Consider the following 26,587-nt stretch of genomic DNA (forward strand, 5'->3'; position numbering starts at 1 on the left):
CAGCAGGGCTAAGGCTCCACTGTGGAGAGGCTGCCTGGAGTGTTAGGGTAGGGGGCTCAGGCCTTGTGGGAGGTAGAGGCGGCAAGTGGGGCTTTGGGTAGGGGGAGAAGGGGTGGTGGGAGGCCAGGTCCTCTGCATCTGTGCCCGGTGGCAGCCGGCCAGGCTGTGGAGTGAAGCGCTGCCTGCGACTCTCCCAGGGAAATGTGATTTCCCCCTGAGTGAAGCGGACTGTGCAGTGTGGAAATTGGCTCTTTTCTGAGTGAGCTGCGGCTGTGGCTGCGGAGTTGGGGCGGGCCGACTGGCCCCTGGAGTGAGCCGGGAGCAGCCATGTGCTGAGAACTCATTAGGGATAAATCAAACTCGTAACAGCATGAAGCCAACCCCCTCCCAGACTGCACCTCCTTTTCCCACCCCTTGGAGACCCTCCCCACTTCCCTCCTGCTCCCTGGTGCTCTCCCCACTAGAATCCCTCCTGCCTTCTCCCCAGTCAAGGCACCCCCCGCCCCCCGTAGCAGATATACACTACCCCAGCCCAGGCACAACTTAGCCAGTGTCCCCTGCCAAGGCACCCTTCCCCCGGCCAAGGCACCCCCAGCCAAGGTATCCCCTATCCAAGGCACTTTGCCTCCCAGCCAAGCCACCCTCCTCAAGTTCCAGAAGCCCAAGCCCGCACACCTGCACACAACCACACAGGAGCGCACAGCCCCCGCACCTTTTGCCCAAACTTAGGGACCAGCCCTAACTGAGACACAAGTTCATTTACTAATACAGGTTTTTTCAATTATTTTTTTTTCATTTCAGATTAATATGAAGGTACAATTTTTGAGGTTATATTGTTCTCACTTCCAGAGTAAAGTTCCAGTTGTAAAAGAGCCCTTCACCCAGGGCTCACAATGTGCACATTAGGTGAGATCCCGCCTCATGCCCTCCCTCCTTCTGCCAGTCGGTTTTTCGATTATTTTATGTTTGCTTTTGTTGGTGGTGGTGGGAGCACTGGTAAGGAGCATAACTGGAAGCCACAGGCCTTTCGAGAAGCCCAGAGCAGGAGCCCACCATCCAGGCCCCCTTTTCTCCCACCTCGGCCCCATCATCCCCTGCCCCAGATCTTGCAGGGACCAGGAGCAGGCTACTTTGGGTCCCCTACATATTTCCCTGGAGATGAGAGCATTCTGAAGTCTTAACTACAGCAGGAAAGAAATTGTCCATGAAACAACCAAGCTTGGTCAGAATGGAAACTCATTTCTCTACCCCAGGAGGAAAGGAAGAGAAAGAGAAAGGGAGGAAGGAGGAAGGGAAGGGAAAGGCCGCCCTCACTAGCTCTGGGCAATCAAGAAGGTGATGGAGCTTTCTGCCTGTGCAAGTGCAGCCATTTATTCCCTACAACCACCCTTTTTGCTGATGCTGGGGAAAGGGGCCTCTGTTATTCTGAGTTTGTGGGTTACTGTAGTATTCAGAGCCTGTACTTACTGTGGCAACAACCCCCAATCATCACCTTTGTTTCCGGCCTTGGAAGAGAGTGGCTGAGTGATGTTGCTAAAAAGGCCCAGGGCTGGAGTGCAGGGTTGTGACTCCATTTCTGTCACCTCCCTGCTAGTGACCCCAGGAGACTCCTTAGTTTCTTCACCTGCAAAATGTGTGGTTTATGCCAGAGTGATGTCTAGCCCTAACACTGTGGCACTATAGTGACCTGGGTCAGTGAAAAGCATTAGGTCTTCATCCGACTGGCTGGGGTTTAATCTCTCTCACTCCCCCAGATTCCCCAGTAATTTTCCACCAGGCAAACACCCTATTTTCATATTTGAAATCTGGGCTATGTTTGGGGTCGGGAGTGGCTTTTGGTGCCCCCACCCACCCACATAGGAGCTGAGGTCCTGACTCAACTTGCTGCAACTAAAGCCAGGCTCTCAAAGGATTTGGGGATAGGACTGAGACCAGAGGGGGCTAGCAAGCCCCAGTCACCACAGGCTGATGTGGGGAAGCTGCTGCAGCCCTCCCATGGACTGCCTCATCCACTTACAAGTCTTTCACCAGCCACCTGCTATAAGCCATTCCCTCGGGTAGGCACCTCAAAGAAAACAGGATGAACCAGGAAGGACACCCCCCTCCAAAAATAAATAAATAAACTTACAGGTGAGATTGTATAAAACTGTAGAGCAAGATAAGAAAGAAAGGAGGGCTGCATGTGAAGTGCTGTTGGATGTCAGATAATGGTTGCCAAGTCCTCACTGTCCATCCAGGTCTTTCTCAGGCGTCCCTGCCTTCTCCACCACCAGCTGCTGGGAACACCAACTGCAAACCCTAAATCTCAGACCTTAGAGCCTCACCTCCCTTTCTGAGAAACAGCCACTCCCTACTCTCCCATGCTTGCAAGGAAGAATCAGACACCCTTGCACTATAGTCTGGTCACCCCCTCTTCTTGCCTTGCCCCAGCCCTGGCTAACTAGATGGGAGCCTGAGCCTCTCAATTGCTGCTTTGTTCCTACACCTGGGTGGAGGAGGAAGACGGTGAGTGCTCAGGGCCTGAAGACAGACCAAAGACTGGTCCCCTCCTTTCCATCTGGCACCTGGGTAGGGCCAACCCAGCTCCCTGACCACAGGACTGGAGGGCATAGAGGGAGAGAAGGCTCCTCAGTGGGGACAATGAGAAATGAAAAGCACAGGAGAGGAAAGGGGCAGGGAGCCTGGAAGTGGGGACATCACCTGGCTATGAGCTGTGGGACCCCTGGAGGTGGTGACAGTGAGCCAGGTCTTGGGGACAGGCCTCACCTCCATGATTCCCTCCACCATGTGCATTTTCTCAGAGCCCTCACTTAGTGGAAGGGGTGAGGGAGGGGCTTTAGGGGCTGAAACACAATGATGGAAGGTACCGTCCCCAAATGCCCCATGGGAGGAAGGGAGGGAAGAAGAGAGGGAGTTAGAGGAAGAGGGAGCAGATGCCTCCTCCCAGCCAGCCGGTGAGGGGGTACTGAAGGTGGGCCCAGACCCAAGCCAAGGCTCAGGGCCCATCTGAGCATGTCGCCTGCTAAGGAGGAGCGGAGGCGGGGGGTGGGGAGGGCGGGGAGGTGAATAAATAATAGGAAATAAAACTTCATGAAGCAGAAAATAAAAGGCAGATTATACAGATGTGGCAATTTGAAGGATCATTGCCTCTGTCCTCTTTTTAACTGCTGCATCTGGAGTTTTGAAGCAGCTTATCCCCTCCCTCCCTCTGTTAGGTCCCCGCCTGGCTAGAGGCCCCCTTGGGGCCAAGGCACGCGTGGGGACAGCACCTCAAATGCCTCAAAGGCTGGTGGCATTTCCTAGCACCATGCGTGGCTGCCCAGCCTGGGAGGGGCTTGTGGGCAATGGGGCAGGGGGTAGAAGGGTGGGCTGGGTGTATGGAGGTAAAGCTCTGAGCAAGTGTGGCTGAGGCTTGCTGGTGGGAGTGGGAGCGTGGGCGAGGGCCACATTGGGTAAGGGGGGGTGAGCCTGCACCATCAGGAATAGGGTGAGGATATGTGTCAGGCCTTAGGAAGGGACCCCCGGTCAGTGGGGGTCTGGCTGACTGTCAGCTGGAGGATGAGACCTAAGTCTCTGCAGCTTCTTTCTGCTGTTCATCAAAATTCATTTGTTAAGCCTCAATTTGACACTCTGCCAGGTGCTATACAAACAGACATGGTCCCTGCCCTTAAGGAATTTCCAACCTACAACACACACACTGACTGACATTTTGTTTATTTTATTTTAAATATTAATGTATTCCCCACCTTGTTCCAGGGAGGATTTGAGATAGCTCATAGGAAATGCATGCAATAAATTAGTAAACTACAAATAGAAAAGAAAGCATCAGGACCACAGAAAACATACCATGGGGGTCGAGTGGGCCCTCGGCTGGAAATTGGCCTCAGTCTCTTGGTGGTTGAGTAGAGGAGCTACCACAGTGGTGTATGTGGCTCTTATTCACAAGACGGCAACGTGCCAGTTCTCAAGAGACACAGCACTTTCCCTAGCACTTGGCTGTGAAGGACATTACTCACCTTAGCCCCAGCAAAGGAGACTAACCATAGATAATGGCCTCAAAAACACAGCAGCAAATTCAAGTCCAGCTTCCCAGAGCTGTCTCAGGCAGTGTCCAGCAGGGAGAGCTGAGGCGATCACGCCCAAACCCTAATCAATTGGAGCATTGAAATCCAGAAAATCTTAAACAAAGAAGCACTCTGTATCCTTCAACTCTCCCTTCAGCATTGGTACTTCTTTCAAATGGGTTTTGGATCACAGACTAGCCCATGGCATGACCAGAGTCCCAGAAGTTAGGGTTCTAAGCTTGGTCAAGTCAGGGTGGTAAATAGGGGCCTATAGTGGGGAGGAGGCTGGCAGGCATGGGCCAGACTGTTCAGCAACCCTGAACAGGGGAGGTGTCCCTTCTCCAGCCATGTACCTCCTCCTGACCCTGTGTCATGCCATAGATGAGGACAACGAGATCAGAAAAACAGAAGCTTCTACCCTGATATCAAAGGTGAGGCAAAGGCCCATCTGAGTCATGTGTCTCCTTACTGGTATGTCATCTTTCAGAGAAATGGACAAATCACTGCAGAATTATTCGTAAAAGCAGGCAGTCAGAAGAGGATTAGTTTTGGGGAGATGACACTAAGCTGAGTCTCACAAGTAATAAGAAAGCCCTTTGCAGGACAGTACTTCACAGTCTCCAAGAAAATTTGTGGAGGGGCCACATCTTACAGTTAGAACTCCAGGTCTAAAGTACAGAACAGAGGTCGGAGCTGAGGCTTAGATTTGGAGACTTCAACCAGAAGCTGCCCTAAAGCCCTACAGTCAGCCAAGTAAGATCTCTGAGGCTACATGTTGTGGAAACACTGAGTTCAGGGGTGGGAAGAGGAGCAAGAAAGAGTAGTAGAAAAGACAGAGAAAGAACAGCAAGAAAAATAGAAGAACCGGGAGAACGTGGAATGCTACAAGCCCTGCAGGAGGACAAAGCTTTAGCAGGCTCGGGGAATGCAGTGGAAACCAACAACCCCACTTCCTTCTCTTGGGAAGCTTGTGTTACTCTGAGAGTAGAGAGAAGGGAAGGGAGGGGAAAGGTGGGGTAGGGAGGAAAGCTGTTTGCTTCTCTACAAAATGAGGGTAAAATGGGGGGAAAGTTAGATTTTTTTTTAAGCAGTTTTTGGCCGGGGCTGGGTTTGAACCCACCACCTCCGGCATATGGGGCCGGTGCCCTACTCCTTTGAGCTATAGATGCTGCCCAGAAAGTTAGATTTTTGATGTAACAAAGAGTATCTGGAGGAAAGAAACCCCAGGAAGGCAGTGTGGAGGAAACATCATCTAGATAATGGTTATCTAGTGCCTCCTGGTCTGCCCTTGTAGTACTCAGAATTTCTCAGATACTGGCTTCACCCCACCCCCATCTTCAAAGGTGGGCTCTGATTATCCTATGCCCCTGGCACTAATAATTAGCTCAGACACAGGCACACAGCCCCAGGCAGGCTGCTAAAGAAGATTTTATTCCTGGATTTGAGTTTGAAATTTCCAGGATTCTGATAGTTTCGATCTGCTAGATTTATACCAAGAAGAGGGATCTTAGGAGCTACTGGGGCCATCTTGTTACCATGAGGGTTGCTCCGGCCTCCTAGGCCTGGGAGATGAAGTCTCAGAGGAGCTAGAGAAAAAAGGCACCCTGGATCAGTGTGGAGCCCTAGAAGCCACACCTGACCTGGACACAGACGATGCAATGATTAGAGACATCCCTGTTATTACCCATTTGAGCTAAGATGTGGTACTTGCAACCTCCAGGCATTTGAAAAGCCAAGGGCAGAGGCCCAGCATCAAAGCAGGACGGCAAGTCTGAGGGCAGGACCTGAGCCGGGGCCCAGAAGAAGGGAGGGTGCATGGGGGAAGTCCAGAGAGGCTGTGTGCTAATAGCTAACCTCGCCAGGCTTTCCTTCTGTGCCAGGCATTGTTCTGAGGTGCTTACGTGAATAATTTCACTCAGTCCTCACGAGGATCCTGTGACATAAGTAGTGTTATTATCCCCATTTTGTAGAGAAGCAAACAGCACAAGAGCTTAAATAACTGGGCCATGGTCAAACAGCTAGAAAAGGTGCAGCTGGGACTCAAGCCCACGCTATCCAACTCCAGGGCCTGGCTTCTGTGGCCAGATCAGCTGAACTTTGGTACAAGGTCTATGTGGCCAGCAAGGTCAAAGGTCACTGAGAGGAGAGGGAGGATGAAAGCTGGGAAGATATAGGATTTGAAGTTTGAAGGTTATGAGTAGCCCTGGGAGGGTATGTTTCAGGAAGGAGTAGGGTGGAAGCCAACTTGTAAGGTGTCATTGACAGCCAGGTAGGAAAACGAAGAAGGTGAGGGAAGAGAACAGCTGGCAAAGATCACACATAGGAAGGAAGGAGCAGGTCTCAGCGACAGGAAGCAGCAGAGTCTAAAGTGGGCTTTGATTTTTCTTTATCCACATGATAGTCTTCCTTGAAAATGTTCGCAAGGCAAGAAAGCAGAGGGGACAGAGGTAGACCCAGAGATCCTGAGGGGACTCTGAGGGAGAGAGCTCCATGGCATGCAGAAGAGGGGGCAGTCGGTCTCAGGCCTGCAGAAGGCACTTCTCCCTCTGGAGGAGGGAAAGGGGAGCATGGTTAGATGGTGAGGGGTGTGGGCATCCAGAAGAGCTGGGGACAAAGGTGCTGACAGAGGGGCTGGTGGGCAGGAAGCTTGAGATAGGGGCCATTTGGGAAACCTTTTTTTTTATTTTTTTTAAGAGACAGAGTCTCACTTTGTCACCCTCAGTAGAGAGCTGTAGCATCACAGCTCACATCACAGCTCTTGGGCTTAGGCGATTCTATTGTGCCTTGGGTTAGGCGCCCACCACAATGTCCAGCTATTTTTTGTTGCAGTTGGCCAGGGCTGGGTTTGAACCCACCACCCTCGGTATATGGGGCTGATGCCCTATTCACTGAGTCACAGGCGCTGCCCTGGAAAACCCTTTAACCCTTGTGCCCGTGGAGGTAGAACAGGAGGACAAGAGAGGGGGAAGGATCAGGTATAGCCAGATTTTCCCAAGGTCCCAGGCCATAATCCTTTTCCTTTTGATGTTTTATTTTGAAATAATTCCATATTTACATAAAAGTTGTACAGATAGAACAGTGCATTCCCAGGACATACTGTAAACCTACCTGTTGGCCTTGCTTATTTAAGTCATTACATCTTCTTAAAGCTCTCAGGCCGTCTCCCAAGCCCTGAGCCTGTTACTCTTCTGCTTAGAAACTGCACATTCATAGAAAGCTACACTCCTTGGCTGCACTCAAAACTCTGTATGATCTGGACTCAGGCCACCGTGACTGCCCTATTTCCCTCAGCCACTCTCACCCTGACCCTCCAGCCCAGTTCCATTCAACCCTGACACAACTCTGTGTCTGTCTCCATCTCTAGAAGAATCTGAGCCGCCAAGAGAAAGGATCCAGGCCTCAGGCCTTAATGATCTTTTAACCTTCCCTGGTATCTGGCAAACAACAAATATGAATAATATCAGCAGAATGCCAGGTCAAGCAGAGATGGGGAGAGGGTAGGGAGGGGTCACATCAAGGGTGTCATCCTGGGTCACAGTAGGTCTAAACTCCTGGAGACTGAGCTCCCCTGGACGGTAAGGGAAAGGCTGAAGCCAAACTCCAACCACCCCTCTGGAGCCAGAGCTCCTCACCAAGCACCTGTGTCCAGTGCCTTCCCCTGTAAAGAGAAGGACTGACCCTCCATGCAGGGGGAAGGGAGGGTGGGGTGGAGACAAGGTCAGACGCAGTCCTCCAAAGGTTCTGTGATGGCTTGATCTGTTCCACACCCGGGATTGGGACTGGGAACCACCCAGTGTCCACTTCCATGGGCCACCTGGAACACCACCTTGCAAAGCTCTTGGCTGAGACACTTCTTCCTCTCCATCTGCAGGAAGATGCCAGAGTCCCACCCCTTGGCTTGGGAGAGGCTTCCCAGATGGAAGCAATCCTGGCACAGGCCACTGTGGGTTTTGGGAAACTGAAGGCCGCAGTTCTCATGATGGCACAGAAACACACAGAATAACTTCCTGCCTTTCCATGAACACAGTTCTGTAGCTGGACAGATACCTGAGCAGCAGAAGCTAGAAAGCTAAAGCCTGCCCCCCAGCGGCCTTATGCCACAACTGCAGCCCACGGCCTGGCCCCAGTCCTCAGCCCCACAGGCAGGGGTGCCCTGGCAGCACTGACTGGGGAGGCCAGGCAGCCACCTTCACCTGGTCTAAAGGCTCTATGTGCCCAGGCGAAAGGGAGGTGCCCATTCTACATGAGCATAGGAGCATCGCAGTATCACACATACATGCAAACAAACCTCTACCTTCTATTCTGGTTTTAGAAATAAGAATACATGTCTAATGAGGTCAAATCACCCACTCAAGGTCATTTGGCTTGTGAGTACAATCCTGGGCAAAGTTATGTCCACTTGGATGCTATGGATCCATCTCAATAAAACAATACACCTGGACCTGACCCTGGCTGCTAACTGCTACTACGTGTCAGAGTGGCCCAAGGGGCTGTAAGTATATATATCCATCCCTGACTCTGGCCTACTGAATCAGACCCCTAAGGTGTGGGCCAGGAATGCATCCGTCAGCTTCCCCAGCAAGATAAATTATGTCTGCAGACTGACAGCTGGGAACCAGTGGGCAGGATTGTCGGGGACATGTTTAATTCATCTGTAAATCCCCTAGTACTGGCCCATAAACAGTGTTCAGTTGTATTGGTGAAATGAAAGAACGAGTCGATGAATACATGATTCAGAGGGCCCCTCCAGCTTTGGTGGCCTGTAACTGTGTGTGTGCATGAGCACACAGACATGATGCTGTGCACACTGGCACAGACAGCCAGGGGCGCGTGGGGCAGAGGGGACTCAGCCTCTACACCGACCCTCCTTTCTTCACACACTAATGCACTCCTCCTTCTTTGTTGGTCTGTATTTATTGCCATGGCCAGAGACCCTGCAGACCAGCCCCACTCTGTGGAGTTCCAGGCCCCGAGCTGATCCCAAGCATGGGAGGGAGGATGGAGGCCCAGCAGGAAGGCAGGAGAGGCAGTGCGTCAGCGGCAGGCAGTGGCAGCGGGCAGCAGCAGCGGGCCCCTCTTGGCGGGCTGCCTGCTCGCACACTTGGCTGAACAGAGACAATGGTGGCTGCTCCCTCCAGCCCAGCTCCTTCCCACAGGCAGAGCCCCACATCCATGAGTCTCCGGAACCTTCCCCAGAGAACAGGCCCAGCTGGGAGGCAGCCAGAGGACAGGGCAGGGGGATTTCCCAGGTGAGAGCAGTAGAGCCCCTGTGAGCTGACCCTGGGGTGGACAGAGGTCCTGGTACCAGTCAGGAAAAAAAGCTTTCAGCACTGAGTAGGAAGGGACACATGAAGTGGTCTCCTGAGCCTAGCATAGGCCCCCCCTGGTCCCTAGCTCCCATCCCACCCTCACAACTCTCCATAGCTGTATGCCCACAGACCACCAAGGGGGGACTGTCACCTTCTTTTACCTTTCCATACTCTCTAGTGGTCTGAACCTGGAGAACCTTTTTCCTGCTCTGGGGAAACAAAGACTGCTTGTGCCAGGGCTCCAGGGCTCTCCACCCTCCTGGCCCTTGCTCACATGCTCGGCTCTGCTCTACTGACCAGCAGTTGGGCGTGTGAGGCTCTCATCTGCCCCTGCGCATGGATAATAATAGGGGGAAAGGAGCCAGGAGACAAAGACCTGGGGTTTCACAGCCTCACATAGCCCTTGAAGCCTGCAGAGGTCCCTGTGCAGAAGGCTGTCCCCTCAGTGGTCAGGCCCTCAGTGGTCAGGCCCTCAGTGATCCTGCTCCCAGGAGTCCCTGACCTGCTCTCCTGGGGCCTCCCTTAACACACCACGTATTTCTCACAGCAAGACCATTCTGGGGGATGTGGGTCTCCTGGCTGGACTGCTCAGATGCCTCTGCTGACCCAAACTCTCTCCCAGAAGCTATATGTGCTCTAACTCTGAAATGCTGAGTGCCACCAGACCCAAGATATGAGCCCACTCTAGATTCCAGGGGATAGAGAGTGACATGGGACAAACTCTGGGAGTAGAGCCAAGTCCTCAACTCCCTCTTCCCTTGGGACTATATATGAGAACGACAGGAAACAAGGGTTTTTCAGCAGGGAAAGGACATAGCTCATTTCTTGTCATGGACCCATTGAAATTAGTCCCCTGCCCACAACACACACAGAGGTTCATCTCAGGTGTACTCCAGAACAGGTAGCAGTGTCTGTGAGGGGCACCGGCTTCACAGCTGACCAGTGTCTGTGAGGGGCACCAGCTTCACAGCTGATTGCGGTTCCGCTTGGGGATGATCTTCCTATAGGTTCTGCGCTCTGAGATGTTGCGCTTCACCTTGGCAGTGGTGGGGGCCTCATCCTGGTGCAGGGATGGGCTCGAGTGGGACTTCTTCAGGCTGAGCTTGGGCTCCCGTGTGCCTCCAGCTTCTTTACCCAGCTGCTCCTCCCACAGGTCCAGGGCTTCAGACGGGCAGTGCAGGCGGGCCACCAGCAGCTGCACATAGGTCTCATAGCGAGATTTCTGTAACACACAGGCACCACCACCTTAGCACCATCACAGCTGGGTCAGGAGGATGTTGGAATCTTGAGACACAGCCCCACCCACCCACCCAGGTATATGAAGCTATGGTGAGTTGGACCTCTGCAGACAGAAGGCTGGGTCAATAGAAAATGTCTGTGTAGCACCTGAGCCACTAGACTTTGCAGGGCATACCTCTGAATAGCACTATAGTGACACATATCAGCCCAGTCCTTTCTAATAATAACCAACCAACATTTTGCAGCATGTTACATCTCCAAAGAAGCAATAAAAGAAGTATAACCTATATGCCTCTGATCTCTGCAGCCCTGAGCACAGCTCACAACTATACTGAGACCTAATTGATTCTGAATAGCATTTTAACAACTGGCATCTGTACAATGTGATGCTAACTACTCTCGTCTGTTTAACACAGGCTCCAAAGACCTCTGTAACTGGCATCCTTAGGATACAGTTCCCAGTTTATAAGGTTCTTTCCCACCATCCATCCCACTGGCTCCTCATCCTAGCCTGGGATATTTTTTGGAGGCAAATCTCTGTGAGGAGGAGAGCCAGTGGCTTAGTAAAGGTCCCAGCTTGCCGGAGGCAAGAAGAGTTTGGGTCCCCACAGCCATGGATATAATCAACAAGCCAAAGGATGGTCAGGGTGTTTAAAAACAGGCAGAAAGGGTGGGAGAGGGCTGTAGGAGGGCCCTGTGGGCACAAGTAGGAGCTGCTGTTGATGCCCCTCCCCAGTCTTTAGTGGTTGCACACTGCACCTTGCCTGCCCTCCCTGCCCTGCAGGCACTCCCACCCTAAGCAGGACACCTAGGCCCCCTGAAGTGGGCACTCAGTATTAGGTTCCCAGAATGAGCACTGACACAAGGCTAAGCAGAATCGGGCTGTATAGGTAGGTGGGGGGGAGGGGACCAGGGCATAAAACATTTCAACAATTATCATAGAGCTATTAAAGGCTGTTCATTCTGGGAGGCGGGGGCAGCGGCTCATGCCTGTAATCCCAGCCCTCGGAGAGGCTGAGGCAGGTGCACCAGCCTGAGCAAGATCAGACTATCTCTACTAGAAATAGAAAAATTAGCCAGGCATTGTGGCAGGCACCTGTAGTCCCAGCCACTGGGGAGGGTGAGGCAAAAATATCTCCTAAGCCCAAGAGTTTGAGGTTGCTGTGAACTATGATGCCGTGGCACTCTACCCAGGGCAACAGAGTGAGACTTTGTCTCCTTAGTTAAGACCACAAATGAGGCATTTGGAGCATGTAAATGTATCAGGTTTGGACAAGTTGTTTAATCTACCTATGCCTCAGTTTCCTCATCTGTAAAATGAGGGTAATAGTACATACCCCAGAGTTGTAAGATAATTAAATGAAATAATCCATGCAAGTAATACAAGCTCCATAAATACTACCTACTGTTATCATGTAGGTTTGAGAGGGAATAATTCAGCTAAAATAGTTTTTCCTTTCATTTAGGAAAAGCCATATATACTCTTAGGAGTGGGGGAACTGGGTCCTCTTATGAATGTTCCCAGACAAGCAGTTTCTATGTGCCTATAGGACAAAAGGTGAAGGGGTGTCAGTGCAGACGGAAACACACAAACTTTGTGCACGTTTGCAGGGGGTGCACCAAGGTAGCCACGAGAGGGCGCCGCGGGCCGGGGAGGGACGGCGCAGTAGGCTGGGGCCACCTCACCTCGTACTCCAAATACTCCTTCCGCAAGCGGTACTCCTCCAGCTCACGGCTGCGGCCCCGCCGCTCAGGTAAGTGCCTCTGCAGGTCCAGCAGGTCGTCTGAGGCAGCATCCAGGCAGTTCTCGTGGGATCGATGCTGCTCCTCCTGGGAGTCGAATGGTGGAGGAAGCTGTCAGAGCCCGCCCCTCCATTCCCGTCCGGCCCAACGTGCATCCCCCCCACCTCCAGGCCGGGCTCCAGGTGCACACCCCTCTCCGCCCACCGCGCCTTCCCAAAGGCCTTACCAGGGAACTCCGGGCCGGGCCTACCGGCAGGATGGGCCGCACAAATCTGCGCTGGGAGCCCACGGCGGCGGGGAAGGGTGGTGCAGAGTGCGTGGCAGCGGCCAGGTTGATGCGCGCAATCCAGGAACTCATCTCCTTGGCAGTGCTGTGGGCAGAGGAGGTCGTCAGGCCCCAGGGACACAGTAGGTCCCGTAACGCCCCCTCCACCCGCCAGCCACTAGCAACATGCTTGACCTCCGCCCAGGGCTTTTCTTATTTGTCAAAGCAGGGCACAATTACAAGAAGGACTCTACCTAACAAATGTAAACATTGTAACCTAGTTGTTTGTACCCTCACATTAACCTGAAAGAGTGTGTGTGTGTAAAGAGGACCATCTGGGAAGGCAGTTTTTTTAAAATTATTTTTTATTAAATCATAACTTTGTACATAGATGCATTTATGGGGGTCAGGGTAGGAAGGCAGTAGATTTTATATCAAATACCAACAGTGATCACTTGTCAGTACCTTCCTGGAGTTCCTTGTTCAGACCTGGGAGGCCTGATCTGATTTACAAGGAAAAGGCTAATGCACTGGCAATAGCAGCCACGTGGGCAGAGGAGGAGGGCCGGAAGCCCCCGGGCTCGATCCTGCCTCTCTTCCCGGGGCAGCATTCTAAGGTTTCCTGGTCAGTATGACATGCCCACCAGGACCTGGGGCAACAGGGTCAGGGGGAGGAGAACAAGGGACTTACGGAGCTTGGAAGAGGTAGAGGCGCCAGTCGGCAGTCCGCAGCTGGAAGACGTGCGGCTTCTTGGTGTAATGGGTGGCTGGGGTGGCCAGCGAATGGTGTACCCCGACGGGCTCGTCCACCATCTGCCCCACCAAACTTTCCCCGTCAAGGCAGTGGTCCTCTCCCTGCACGGGGCACAGGGGCTCAGAGGAGACGGCCTTGTTAGCTGCCCACCCTCCCCCACAGTACAGTTCTGACCTGGCCTTGTTCTGCATTCGGGGGTGGGGGTGGGGGATGGAGGTGGGGTGCTGCTGTGGACTCCCTTCCTACCTTCAGGAAGTAGAGAACCATCCCTCGCAGTAAGGTGTGGAACATCTTCCAGCCACGCTTGCCCCACGGTGCTTTTCCAGGAACAGAACACAAAGGTGGGTGGTACCACTCACATCCAGACACACACAAGTGTGCACAGTCACACACCCCCACCTCTCACACTTCCTCCAAGTCCCTCTAGGATGTGCAAAAACACAGAGCAAACCAACACAAGAAAACACATACAGTCACAAATGTGCAGATCTCTCCACTTGGCAATCCCGCTTGGGAACAAAACCAGACAGAACTATTCATCCTCAACTGAGGATGTTCATACAGAACATCCCCTTCCCCCTCCCACCCATAACCCCATACAAACACACCAGCCACAAAGTTCCACTCAGACACTTCTCTGGTCCCTGCAAGATAATCTTGGTTTGGGTACCCATCCAGAGGGGTTAGGGGCTCAGGTCCCAGCCTTGGGTGTGCTTCCCCCTATACCCTACGCTGAGCAACCACCCCCTTTGTGTGCTCCCACCCACCTCCCCACCTATGTGGGGTAAGACCCATTCTAAGCTCCTTGGCAGAAGGCCTGATTCCCTGTGGTCACCTCCCTGGGGCCCCACCAAGGACCCTCTGGCTTCTCATAGCCAAAGCAAGTTCCCTTCCTGGTGGCCCCACCCCATTCAATATGTGATTCTGCATTAGTCTGCCTAGATCGTGCCCTGGTCCTATTGCTGTCCTGCTCAAATACCTTCCATGCCTGGGAAATGAGGCCCAAATGCAGACTCTGGAAAATTCTCCCTAAACACACTTCCCAACATTCCCTTTCACACACCACATATCCTGAGCAAACTCTGCTTACTCTTTTTTTCTCTCTTTGGAGTAGACGTTGAGTACCTTCTACTCAACTTCAAAAATCCAGACCCTCTTACCCTCCAAGTTCAGTCCTGATACCATGATTTCCAGAAAACTTATCTAGCCCTGTCCCCACATCCTGCCTTAAAAACCAAAACCAAAATCTTTCCCTCCTCACTTGATCTAGCCCTCCCTACACACTCAGCTCCACCTTTTATCCAAGACATTGGTGTGCTTGTATAATTTCTGTCTTGTTACAGGGGCTCTGTGGCCCAGAAATAATTGGGCTACCACATGCCCCAGAGCCTTACATTGCACCTGGCATGCAGTCACCATTCTGGACACACTGAATGAAGAAGGAACATGGGCTGCCTGTCCTAGACACAGGCCATCTCTCTGCACACCCATGCATTCATCACCACAGGTGCCTGAGCAGGGCCACTGAGAACACCACCCTGTTCTGGGCAGCAGACACTCACTCTTCTTGCCATCTGCATCATGATGCATCTTCCGAGCCAGGATGCCCTGCTTGTAGGTGGGCACCATGGGGTCCAGAGCCAGCTGGAGGAAGGGGCTGCTCATCTTGCCAGCTGGTGAGGATGACAGGGCCTTCTCAGGTCTGGCTGAGTCTTCTTCATCCCTGCACATGAGAGAATTAGGCTGGGAGTGATGACTGGGCAAAGACCACTGGGAGGTGTCTGTTGCTTCCCAGGGCCTCAGTGCCTGCTCCCTTGCTATGGAGCTACACCCAGGACCCCCAAAAGGAGTTCTCCTTCAAAGCCAACCCAACAGTTTCTGAAAACACAGCCATTACCTCCCACCCCCAAACCTCAACTACCTCTGGCCTTTCTAGTTTTACCTCGGCTCCTGGACCCTCTCTGAGCCCAGCCCAGCTCCCTGCCCCTGGCTCCACCCTACTCACTATGTAGGGTGAACACTATCTAGGACCCTGAGCTTCTCCAGCTCTCAGGTGGATGACAGAGAAAGGACAGTCCACAGATAGGGGCAAGGGAGGGGGAGAGGGATGCTCACTCACATAGCCCACTCGAGCTTCTCGCTGCGGATAGACCAGTAGAGGGCCTGGAACAGAAGCACACAGTGGGCAAGGAACCTCTGTCAGCTATGGTAGGATAGGGGCATGTGCACAGCCTGTCACCTCAACCCCGACACAGCTGCCTTCTTCTTGATCAGGCAAGCATCCACTCATCCATCCTTCCATCCAGGCCTTAAAGTATCTACCAAGTATTTCCCATGTGCCAGGCACTGTGCTGGGTGCCGGACATAGAGATGATCAAGACAGCCAAGTCCCTGCCCTGCCTGAGCTTAGTGAGGCCTGAACTAGTTTCCTTAAGGGGAAATGGGAATTAGATGACCCCCTGAAATAAATGTGCTAGAACTTTGAAATAGTAACAAATCGTATTAATGTAGATATATCGTGCTTGTTGTTATAGTCCTTGCAGTGGCTACATTCACTAAATGCAGTCATATGCTACATAACAGCATAACGGTATTTTCAATAAGGATATGCATGAGATGGTAGTCCCAAAGGTTACAATGGAGCTGCCCCAAACAGGTACATTTTTTATCCTTTACCCTATATTTTTAATGTACCTTTTCTATGTTTATATATATATACATATATATACATATATAAAAGTACATAATCCTTACCATCATGTTACAGTTGCCTATAGTATTTGGCACAGTCACATGCTGTCCAGGCTGGTAGCCTAGGCATGCGTAGGCTATATCATCTAGCTAGTGGAAGCACAAAGCACACTGTGTGATGCCCACATCATAAAGGAATCGCCTAATGACTTGTTTCTCAGAACCTGTCCCTCTTGTTAAGCAATGCACAAAGAGGAAATGATATAATTGCCTGTGAAACACATGCTGTGTGCCAAGCACTTGGCCAGTTTTATCTCATCTGAATGATGACATTTAAGGTGGTTATGCCTCCAGGAGGAACTTGAGTTGGCCAATGGGTAAATTGTCCAAGATTAGAATTCAAACTCAGGAACACCAGACTTCCAAGTCTGAGCTCTAGACCTTTGCCATCTGAAGCTTTGCCCTTTGTCCACTCCGAGAACTAATAAACCAGTGTTTCTCTACTTCAGAGAGGTAAGAATCACTTGGAAATGTAATAAAACATTTCAGGGGTCCCACTCCCACAGTGTCTGAGTCAGAAGGCCCAGGACAGGGGGCCTGTGGATTGGCATGGCTAACAAATTCCAATATTCCACTGGGGAGGCCAACCAGAGACCACTTGTTTAGTAGTCCTTCCATCAACAAGCCCTGGCCTCTCAAGGATATTTCCGCAGAGCCAGGCCTGAGCTCCACATTACCCTCAGGATAAGGAACAAAGGCTTCAAGGTTCAAATGGGGAGAAGGCCCCAGTGTGCTATACCTTCAGCAGCCCCTTGGGGAAGTTGCCACCATCCTGCAAGCCATTCAGGTTGGTTATGAATTCCTGGCAGCTCATACTCTTCCCGATGTTCTGTGGCCACGGAAGGAAGAGGGATGGCTCAAGCACACACCCCATTCAATAGAATAACCCCCAGCCAGGCACTTCAGTTCCCCAGGCCCACACCCTTCCCTGACCCATCCCAGGCCTCTGGTCTCCTCCCCTCACCTGCACACTGGCCCCTGCCTCAATTCCCACAGGCACTCTCCCCACCTTCCTACCTGTCCATGCAGGTCCGTGTTAAGGAGCATGATTGCACATGTCAAGGTATGTACAGAATCTGCCCCAAAGAGGTGAGGGAGAAAAAGCTCATTGGACTCAGGGCTCCTCTGTTTCTCCTGTCCCTAAAGCATTCCAGGGTGGCAGCATTCCTGCTGACCTTGCCACCCTGGAATGCTTCCATACTCCACAGCCTCCAGTACTTTCACCAGCTGCCCCCCAGTGAACTCCCCATCATGTCTGGCCCCTCCTTACCTGCCGAGGGGAAGACCCCAGGATTACAGTGGTGGAAGCGTCTAGAAAACTGGTAGAGGATTCGTTCTCGTTCCTGTGTCTCCCCACTGAGCACCAGGGCCTGGAGGAAGCCCCTGCCAAGGAGTGCCAGAGTCAAGGACAGGGCCCCAGGGCCATCCCTCCTCTATAGCCTCCCATAGGAAGGGCCCAAAGGCATTACCGGAGGGCTCGGTCCAGGCTCTGGCCTCCAAACTGGAAGAAGGACAAGTATTCCTCAGCCACCGCCCTGCTAAACTCGTTGCTGCAGAGGGGAAACAGGGCTGAAGCCTGCACCAGGGGTCTGGGCTAGGACCACAGAAGCAGAGGGCTCCCAGGGCTGGCACATGTCATGGGGTCTAACAGGGTAGGAGCTGAGCAGGAGAAAGGCACAGCCAAGCTGGACCTGAGGTCTCAGAGGGACCTACACCTGCATCCAGTGCTGAGTGGGAGGGACCATGCAGTCTGGGTTGGCAAGGTGGTAGGGTCCAGGGTGCTAAGCAAGGATGGCAGGTATGGAGAAGGAATGATACGAGGCAGCAGCAGGGACGGCCAGGGAAGGGGAGAGTAAGGATGGGGGATAGGACTGACCAGGAGGGGATGATGGGAAGAAAGGGCAGAGGGGACATCAGAGTGGCTAGTGAGGGAGCCCAGCAGGAGCTCCTCCATCTCCTGCCTCAGCCTCAGGCCTGCCTCATTCTCAGGGCCCCTTACTTCTTCTGCAGGTAGGCAGCCACTTCAGACTTCCGAAAGCCATCTAGGTGATAGAGGCGTGAGGCCAAGTTCCAGGCCACCTTGTCACTCCTGATGCCATTAGCTAGCTTATCTCTAGCTGATGGCCTCTGGTCCTCCTCTGGGGACTGTACTCGGGGCATGGGGCCCTCAGGAAGCCTGGAAAAGTCCAGTGGTGCTCTCAGGCTCTCGCTTGGAGTGGAGATGCAGGGGCTCTGGGTCAAGTGTCCTTTCAGGTCATTCGTGGTAGGGAGTGAACCAGCCTCAGGGTCGGAGCTGGAGCTCAAGAGCCTTGACTGAAGGGGCCTAGAGGAGCAGGGAGGAGGCAGAGTTACAACCAAACCAGCCTGGCCAGGCCAGGACCTGTGGAACCCAGACAGGAAGGTATTTACACAAGGCAACGAGGGTTGGAGCCAAGCTGGGTGCCCTGCACTTCCTCAGATAAACTACAGGAGGTTCTGGGCTTCTCTCACCTTGGGTGACAGGTACAACCCTTTGAGGACCCCCGTGGTATCTGTCTAACCCAAGATAGATGGGATTGTCTCCCTCCCTCCCCTGTGATCCTTACACATCTCCTCGTCCCTTCCCTACCTCCCAGCTCCAGCCTCCACTCCTAGATCTGGAGCCTACATAGCTGGAATTATGGGGCAGAGAATAGGAAGTTAGACTAGCTTTAGAAATGCCAGCAGCTGAGGGAGTCCTGGAAGTAGTCCCCAGTCTCTCCTTTCCCCAACCTGGTAGTCACACAACAAGGAAAACGGGGTGACCGGTGAAACCCCCTGCAGCAACCCCCAGCAGACCTAGAGAACACTCCGAGTTTAGAATTAAGACCCTCAGATACCACTCACTCTAATCTCCCCTTGACTCTTCTGTTTCCACTCCACTATAAACAAACAAGTATGGGGTACCCTAGTCATTTAAACATTCATTATCCGGTTAGCATAGTTAGGGAGTTGTACAGGTAAGCAAAAGTTATCATAATATGAAAATATTCACTCATCAATTGACCATTTATATCATTAGGCTTCAGTCAACCACCCTCTCCCCCTAAAATGAACTGGTCAGGGTCTTTGCTGATGACTTCTCACTGCTTCCTGAGGCTCATAAATATCCCATAATGCAGGACAAATGCAACAGAAACTAATGAAAAAGTAAAATTTCAAGTCTGGTTAAAAAAAAAAAAGGATTTCATAAAATCCATGAAAGAGACACTGTATGTAAGACTCCAGGACATGGAAATCCACTGACAAATGAGGGACCAGAACAGTTAGTCCAATGAACAAGGAAGAGGAGAAAATAAAAATAAGGACCCAGTTGTCACATATAAAGAGAATTACTTGAAGTCCATATTATAGGCCAGGCACAGTGGCTCATGCCTGTAATCCTAGCAATCTGTGAGGCTGAGGCCTGTGGATTACCTGAGCCCAAGATTTCCAGACCAGCCTGAGCAAGAGGTTGGCATTGTGGAGGGCACCTGTAGTCCCAGCTACTGAGGAGGCTGAGGCAAGTGGATTGCTTGAGACCAAGAGCTTGAAGTTGCTGTGAGCTATGACACCAAGGCACCCTACCAAGGGCAACAAAATGAGACTCTGTCTCAAAAAAATGATAAATAAATAAATAATTAAAATATAATACAGTATTATTTAATAAATGACCAATTAGGGAGGCACCTGTGACTCAGTGAGTAGGACGCTGGCCCCATACACTGAGGGTAGTGGGTTTAAGCCCGGCCCTAGCCAAACTACAACAAAAAAAATAGCTGGGCATTGTGGTAGATGCCTGTGGTTCTAGCTGCTTGGGAGGCTAAGGCAAAAGAATTGCCTGAGCCCAGGAGCCGGAGGTTGCTGTGAGCTGTGACGCCATGGCACTCTACTGAGGGCAATAAAATGAAACTCTGTCTCTTAAAAAATAAATAAATAAATAAATAATTAGCATTGTTACCAAAATAAGATAGGGAAGTACTTTGGAAAAAAATAATATGCACATATAAACGGTCATTGAATTGTATACTTTGAGTGAATTGTATGGTATGTGAATTATACCTCACTAAAGCTGTTATTTAAATAAATGACCTTTATAACCTCACTGGGAAAATCAAACATGAGTGAAAGATATCTCAAATCAGCAAATTTGTGCTGGGAAAATTAAACTTCCTTTGCTGAGTTAAATATAAGATTAAATAGAGTTATTTATATAATATTCAGTGTCATTTACCAAGATGAATCACCAATTAAGCCTTTTTCATTGTTTCCTGTGAAAGTATGGTTCTCATATTGGAGGAATTTACTCTTGTTTGGGGTTGGATGAAGTTAAATGTTTGGCTCCCTTTTTAGAGGCTGGGACTTCTCTGGTTACCAAGCCTCTGAACATCCCCAGGGCAACCTAGTTTCCAGGTGCATAAGGAAGATGGCTCTTCGGTTTCTGGCACTGACTTAACATTCTGTCACCACCACCCAAGGCCACTAAGATGAGAGAGTGGGGTTAACCCTCCAGTTACTGCCCCACTGCTGGTTCCTCCACATCTCTTCGATATGATCCCCGTTCAGACAGCCAGAGAACAAAACTCCCTTTCCAGTGTAGAGATCCCAGGGGCTGATAGTCTCTCACCCTGCACAGATGGACGTCTAGCCTGGCTTCCCACTTGGCCCATCCCTACCACTGGTCACAGCGCTGGGGTTACACAAGCCTATGAGGGGTCCTGATATCCATTCCCTTGGTTCCCACCAGACCTCTGCTTGGTGAGCCCTGAGCCTGCACCCCGGGTCTGCACTCTTTGCTAAGTTCCTCCCAGAAACCTCCTCAAATTCAAAGAAGTTTCTAATGCTCAAATCACAAGCTCTCCCCTTCCACTCCCCTACCTGCTGAACACAGATCCTGTTTTTCTGATCACATGGCCCTGGCTAGGTTCCCTGAACACCTCTTCCTCTTCCTCCTCTCTTGGTTGGTGTCTACCTGTGGGCACTTCTCTTATGGCCCTACCCCAGCACACTAAGATTCTGCCCCCACAAGTATGACTGTCTGCCCTGTCATTTCTGATGCATTTAAGCCCTATCCTTCTTAACAAATAGTAGTATGTTAAATCCCAATGTGTATTCCTTATGCTCCATCCAGACTAGGATATTCTTTTTGTTGTTTTCTTTTTTTGAGACAGAGTCTTGTTTTGTCACCCTAGGTAGCGTGCTGTGGCATCGTAGCTCACAGCAACCTCAAACTCTTGGGCTTAAGCAATTCTCTTGCCTCAGCTTCCCAAGTAGCTGGGACTACAGGCATCTGCCACAACGGTTTAGCTGGCCCGGGCCAGGTTCAAACCCACTACCCTTGGTATATGTGGCTGGTGCTGTAACCACTGTACTTTGGGTACTGAACCCAGACTAGGATATTCTTAATGCATCCATAATTAGGAGCCAGAGCACCAGTCTCAGACTTACCCTTGTGCAGGAGTCAGGTGAACGCTGGGCTGGGAGCCTCCAGCCTTTTCAGGCCTGATGGTGCCTTCACTCCTTACTTCCTCCCCTGGGCTTGGGGCCTCCCCCACCTCCTCTTTCTCCAAGGAACTTGGCTCTGACCCATCTGTCTCCAAGAGTGAGGAGTATGAGGCATCTAGTGTCCACTTGGGAGAGGTGCCCAAGCTGTGGCGCTGAAGCTTTGGGCTGCCCTCCTGGGATGATGCAGGGCTGGGTCTGGGACCAGGGCCTGTGCCCTCAGACACGGGGCTGCTAGGATCCGGTGAAGAAGCTGAGCTCTCCCAGGGACTGGGAGCAGCCAAAGTGCAGAGAGCAGATTCCTGGGGGTTCCCAGCGTCACTGTCACCTGAGGAAGAACCTAGAATGAAGCAGGTTACAGGGCTGGAGGCACCTGTGGGGCTCCTCCCCTGGAGCCGGGCAGCACGCCCTGTCCCTTTCTCAGCCAGTGACCTCCCCCACAGGCAGAGTAGGCTCCTGGGCTCTTGCCCTGAGGCAACTAAGGGCAGGACCTCTGCTAAATCACTAAGCCTCAGGCATCAAAAATGCTGAGTCTAGAGGCAGGTGGCTCACACCTGTGGTCCCAGTCACTCAGGAGGCTTAGGTGGGTGGGAACCTACAGTGAGCTATGATGTTGCCACTGCACTCCAGCCTGGGTAACACAGCAAGACCCTAATCTCTTAGAAAAAATAAACAGATGATGGCTCAGTGCCTGTAGCACAGTGGTTACAGCACCAGCCACCTGCACTAAGGCTGGTGGGTTTGAAGCCTGGGCCAGCTAAACAGCAACAAAAACTGCAACAAAAAAATAGCCTGGTGTTCTGGCTGGCACCTGTAGTCCCAGCTACCTGGGAGGCTGAGGCAAGAGAATTGCTTAAGGCCATGAGTTTGAGGTTGCTGTGAACTGTGATGCCATGGCACTCTACTGAGGGTGACATAGTGAAACACTATCTCAAAATAAATAAATAAATAAATAAATAAATAAAAATAAACAGATGAGTCTTTTATACATTTCCTTCACTTATCTGTAAATATTTAAAAACCCATTTTAATGTTGAAATCCCAGAGGCAGAGGTGGGTTTAACTTCAAGTCTGTCTGGCTCCAGTACAATGCAGTGTGACCCCCTTAATAACATAGATCCAACAACGATCTTTGTCTACACTTCAGATCCTAAAATCTGTTATCTCCCAAGTTCCCAGATCCCCATATTGGGTCTCACCTTTGTCCTGGGAAATACGAGGCACCTGAGGCCTAGAAGGACCTTCTTTGGTCTGCCAGCTCTCAGGGTTGGGAGAGTCCTAAGGACAGAGACACAGGTGTTTCCAAGAGCCCTGGAGGCACTGAGAGGGGTGGGGGGAGAGGCCAGGCAGGGAGAGGAAAGGAGGGGAAGGAAAGGACTCCAGGGGTAGCAGAAACCCTCCCTCCTTGCCGTCCTCCCCCGCAAACCATGTGGACACCAGTGAAGGATCCTGAATATGCAGGAGAAGACCCATATCCTAGGAGTGGTTGGTACCAGGCTCCCATTCCTCCTTTAAAGATGGAAAAGATGAGGCCCAGAGAGGGGAAGTGACTTGCCCAAGGTTGCACAGGATATGTGGCAGGGCTAAGGTGAGATTCAAGGTGTTCTGTTTCCCAGGTCAACGTTTTACCCACAAGGTGTGCTCCAGACAGGGCAGGACCAAGCATATCTCCCAGAGAAGTCTGAGAGAGAGACAGAGAGGTTTTCCCAGAGGAAACTTGCTCCCAGGGCCTTTCCCATAACCCAGGAGGCCTCCTCCTTTCCTGGTCTGCCCAGATGGCCCTGCCTCAAACCCTCAGGTGGGGGGCTGTGTAGGGAATAGCCTCAGGCACTGGGCTGGGTGGGCTCTACCATCCCAGAATGGTGTCAACCTCCAACTTTAAGGATCTCTGGGCTTCCCTCTGAAAACTTTAGTGCTTAGAGCAAGGAGGTCCTGAGAAAATGCCCCTGCACAGGACAGAGCCCTAACCACCCATACCAGGACCCTTGGCCAGTGGTGGAAGGGATGCCAGCCAATACCAGGGAGTTCCTCTGATCTTGGGGCTCAGGTGAGAACTGCTCTGGTTAACAGCTCTTCTCTGCTGTTCTCAGGAAATTGAGAGATTAGAAAGTTACAGCTTCCTCTGCCATCTTGAGTCTCCTTATCTCTTAAGCAAAGGCCTCCTTGGGAAATCTGTGCTTCCTACTGTCTCACAGAACTTGTCCTCATTCCTAAGTGATACAGGGAATCTCCACCATTGTCATACAGGCCTGATCTACTGTCAGTGGATGGGGAGAATAAAAGATGATGAACAAAAAGTAACAAAATGCCAAAATCTCTCATGAAAAGAAAGGACAGGACTCCTAAAATAGACATCTCTCTCCTTTAGGGGCAGAGGCCACCCTTGCATGCTGCCCCCTTCCCTGATACAGTTGGGAATGTCTTGGAAGTGGGAGGGGAAGATTCTGACAACAGCCTGGAACACGCTGCAATTGAAGGAGCTGTTTGTTCTCCAAACGTATCTAGACGTAGCCCCTTGGAGCTGGAGAGTTGGAGACATTTGTGGACTTAATTGCCATCATGTTCAGGTGACATCATGGCATTGATAAAATTCCCTATAATTCTGAAGGCCACACTGGTCCTGATCTTCTGCTGTATTACTCCAGATCCCAAAAGGTCCTTACATCAGAAAAGAATGTTCTGGGCCCAGTGAGCCCAGAGGAAGACCCTTCCTTCTGGGTTCCCAGCACATCCTTGGGTCAGTTCCCAGAATGAGGCTTACCTCACTCTCCCCCTGACCAGGAGGGGCTGTGGAAGTCACCTCAACAGGGACCACTGGGGCCCAGCAGAGGGAGTGTGGTTTATAGATGGGCACGGGGAATGGAGGGGTGCTGTGTCCACTAGCATCAGCAGAGCTGTCCTCCAAATCGGGCTCACTTCCCAGTTCCTGTGGAACTGAGCCTCCCAAGAGGGGGGGCTCCAAGGTCTGTGGGCTTTCAGGTCCAGTCTCCACATCTGCGAGGGGGTCTGGGAACCCCCAGGAAAAGCATTCTCCAGAAGCACTGGCCTCCGAGCAAGGGCTCTCCAGGAAGAGGGGATTATTGAAGAACAGACTCTCCTCTTCAGAACCCCACTCTGGGGAAGAGCCTGGGGTTCCCTGTCTTGGCCATGCCTGATGCTCCTCCTCGGGTCCACTGCTGTCTTCCCCAGAGTCCTCCTCCTCGGGGGCGCTGCTGAGCAGGCCCACATCCCCAGGAAGGTTTGTTGGGACTGTGGGGAGGCATCTTCTCAGCTCAGCCCTGAGCCCCTCTGTCTTCTCCAGCTCCTCCTCCAGGTCCAGGACACACATCTGGGCCTGCAGGATGCCTGCCCAGAACACCACCTGCGTGGATGTGCCTGGGTTCTGCCCTGGGCTCCCCACAGGATGGCTGTCACCAGGTGCCCCTCCCAATGCTACATTCTGCCTGCGCTCCTCCTGGGAAGAGCAGCTCCCCGGGTGTGTGAGCTCCGTCCCAGAGCCCTGGGAAGCAGCATTTTGCCTGAGGGGTCCAGAAGGATCCTGATGGTGGCACATGTCCCTCAGGCTTGTGCCTGGGTCAGGCTGCAGGTTGTCTCCCAAATAGATGTTGAGAAATTCCGTGGGTTGGGGGTGGTCAGAGAGCGTGTAGTCACCCATCATCCACAAAGTGAAAGCTGCACAGGAGCCCCCAGGAGCATCTGGTGTCATGGCCCCATTGTGTGGATCAGAGGGAGTGCTGGCCCAGGGTGTAACTGGGAATCCACATGTGCCCTGGAAATGACCAACACAAATGTAGGTTAGAAAGGGCTGGCAGGCTCGAATGCCCCTGTGTGGTGTGTCAGACATGTTTGGGGTGAATACCACATCTGTGCCCGCTGCTGAGGAACACTGCCCTCCACAGCCCTGGGGAGGTAAGGGGTGTACCATATATGCACCCAGGCAGCACCTGCTCCAAAGACACCTATCTGTTGGCTGAAGGTGACCCATGTGGCTTGGTTGAAAAGGATGAATCGGCCCAATTAGATCCTTCTCTAGGGACTTAATTGGAGAGTGGAGAGACGAAGGTGATAGGCAGCAGGAACAGAGGTGGGAAGGCAGCAGCAGGCTACAACTGGCATGGGTATGTAGACCAGGGCACATGAGAGCCAGACAGACACAGCCTAGAGGTCAGGAGGCTGGAACAGACCCGTGGGAGAGGCAGCACCCAGGAGGGAAAGGTCATGGCCTTACTTATCTCCACTTTCCAAGGCCCTTGTCTTTGGGACCTGTGCCATTCACATGGCTAGCACACAGGCTGGTTGCAGTCCTTGTAAACTGTTGACAGTTGTGCAATTTGGTCCAGGTGGAAAAGTAAGGTACTCTCCATGAAGCTCAGCCTGGGCTCACAGAGAGAGGACATTTCAGCTCTATTGTCTGGCACTGAGCAGACCACTCACTGCTTGGGGAGGAGCCCCCTGCCTTCTGGGACGTGGTGGCTGTGTCTGCCTGGGGCTATAGCACCTCTGCCCAGAGCTGCCATGTGCTTCAGCCACACCGACACTCTGGGTGGGCCCTTATCAGACACAGCCAGGGTATTTTCTGGAAGCATTCATCCCCTGCATGGGGCTCACAGCTTAACATGGCTCCTGGAGTGGTCCTGCTTCCTCTAAGTAACAGGCTTGTTTTGATCCAGTGGACACAGTGAAACTGGTAACTCATAATCTGTTTCCCTCATGGCGCTGGCTCTCCAGAAGTTCAGAGTTAAGTACACAGGCCCCAGTGGCATGTCTTAAACACACCACTGGCTTCAGCACGTCTTTCCTTATTTTCTTTGTCTTACTTTCTTTACTCACAGATTTCTACCTTGAAGACCACGAGTACTGGCAAGCTATACTGAAATATCTGGAGGCACCAGGGCATTAAAATACACACACACTCACAGGATCCCAATTTATACCCATGTGTGACTTCCAGACACCCAAAAAG

The 26,587-nt window shown here is 51.9% G+C and overlaps 1 protein-coding gene across 3 annotated transcripts in view; it reads right to left on the reverse strand.

Annotated features, from left to right (window-relative positions):
- Positions 1 to 10,166: 10,166 nt before the first annotated feature.
- Positions 10,167 to 26,587, reverse strand: part of PSD4 (pleckstrin and Sec7 domain containing 4) — a 37,598-nt gene continuing 21,177 nt past the window's right edge. For 2 of the 3 annotated variants that reach the window (XM_023518842.1, XM_023518841.1), the window contains exons 2-16: positions 24,386 to 25,393; positions 22,824 to 22,902; positions 21,571 to 21,964; positions 18,125 to 18,448; positions 17,595 to 17,675; positions 17,396 to 17,508; positions 17,143 to 17,201; positions 16,865 to 16,954; positions 15,494 to 15,537; positions 14,937 to 15,097; positions 13,621 to 13,691; positions 13,312 to 13,475; positions 12,582 to 12,726; positions 12,299 to 12,442; positions 10,167 to 10,595 (exon numbers count right to left, since the gene is read on the reverse strand). In XM_023518842.1, the coding sequence (XP_023374610.1) occupies positions 10,338 to 10,595; positions 12,299 to 12,442; positions 12,582 to 12,726; positions 13,312 to 13,475; positions 13,621 to 13,691; positions 14,937 to 15,097; positions 15,494 to 15,537; positions 16,865 to 16,954; positions 17,143 to 17,201; positions 17,396 to 17,508; positions 17,595 to 17,675; positions 18,125 to 18,448; positions 21,571 to 21,964; positions 22,824 to 22,902; positions 24,386 to 25,330 (3,072 nt within the window). In that variant the 5' untranslated portion in view covers positions 25,331 to 25,393 and the 3' untranslated portion in view covers positions 10,167 to 10,337. The remainder of the gene's footprint in view (positions 10,596 to 12,298; positions 12,443 to 12,581; positions 12,727 to 13,311; positions 13,476 to 13,620; positions 13,692 to 14,936; positions 15,098 to 15,493; positions 15,538 to 16,864; positions 16,955 to 17,142; positions 17,202 to 17,395; positions 17,509 to 17,594; positions 17,676 to 18,124; positions 18,449 to 21,570; positions 21,965 to 22,823; positions 22,903 to 24,385; positions 25,394 to 26,587) is intronic. The other variant, XM_023518843.1, reaches the window with a different exon arrangement.

The sequence above is a fragment of the Otolemur garnettii genome, unplaced genomic scaffold (genome assembly GCF_000181295.1).
Source record: "Otolemur garnettii isolate 467f Iridium unplaced genomic scaffold, OtoGar3 scaffold00148, whole genome shotgun sequence".
Taxonomy (NCBI): domain Eukaryota; kingdom Metazoa; phylum Chordata; class Mammalia; order Primates; family Galagidae; genus Otolemur; species Otolemur garnettii.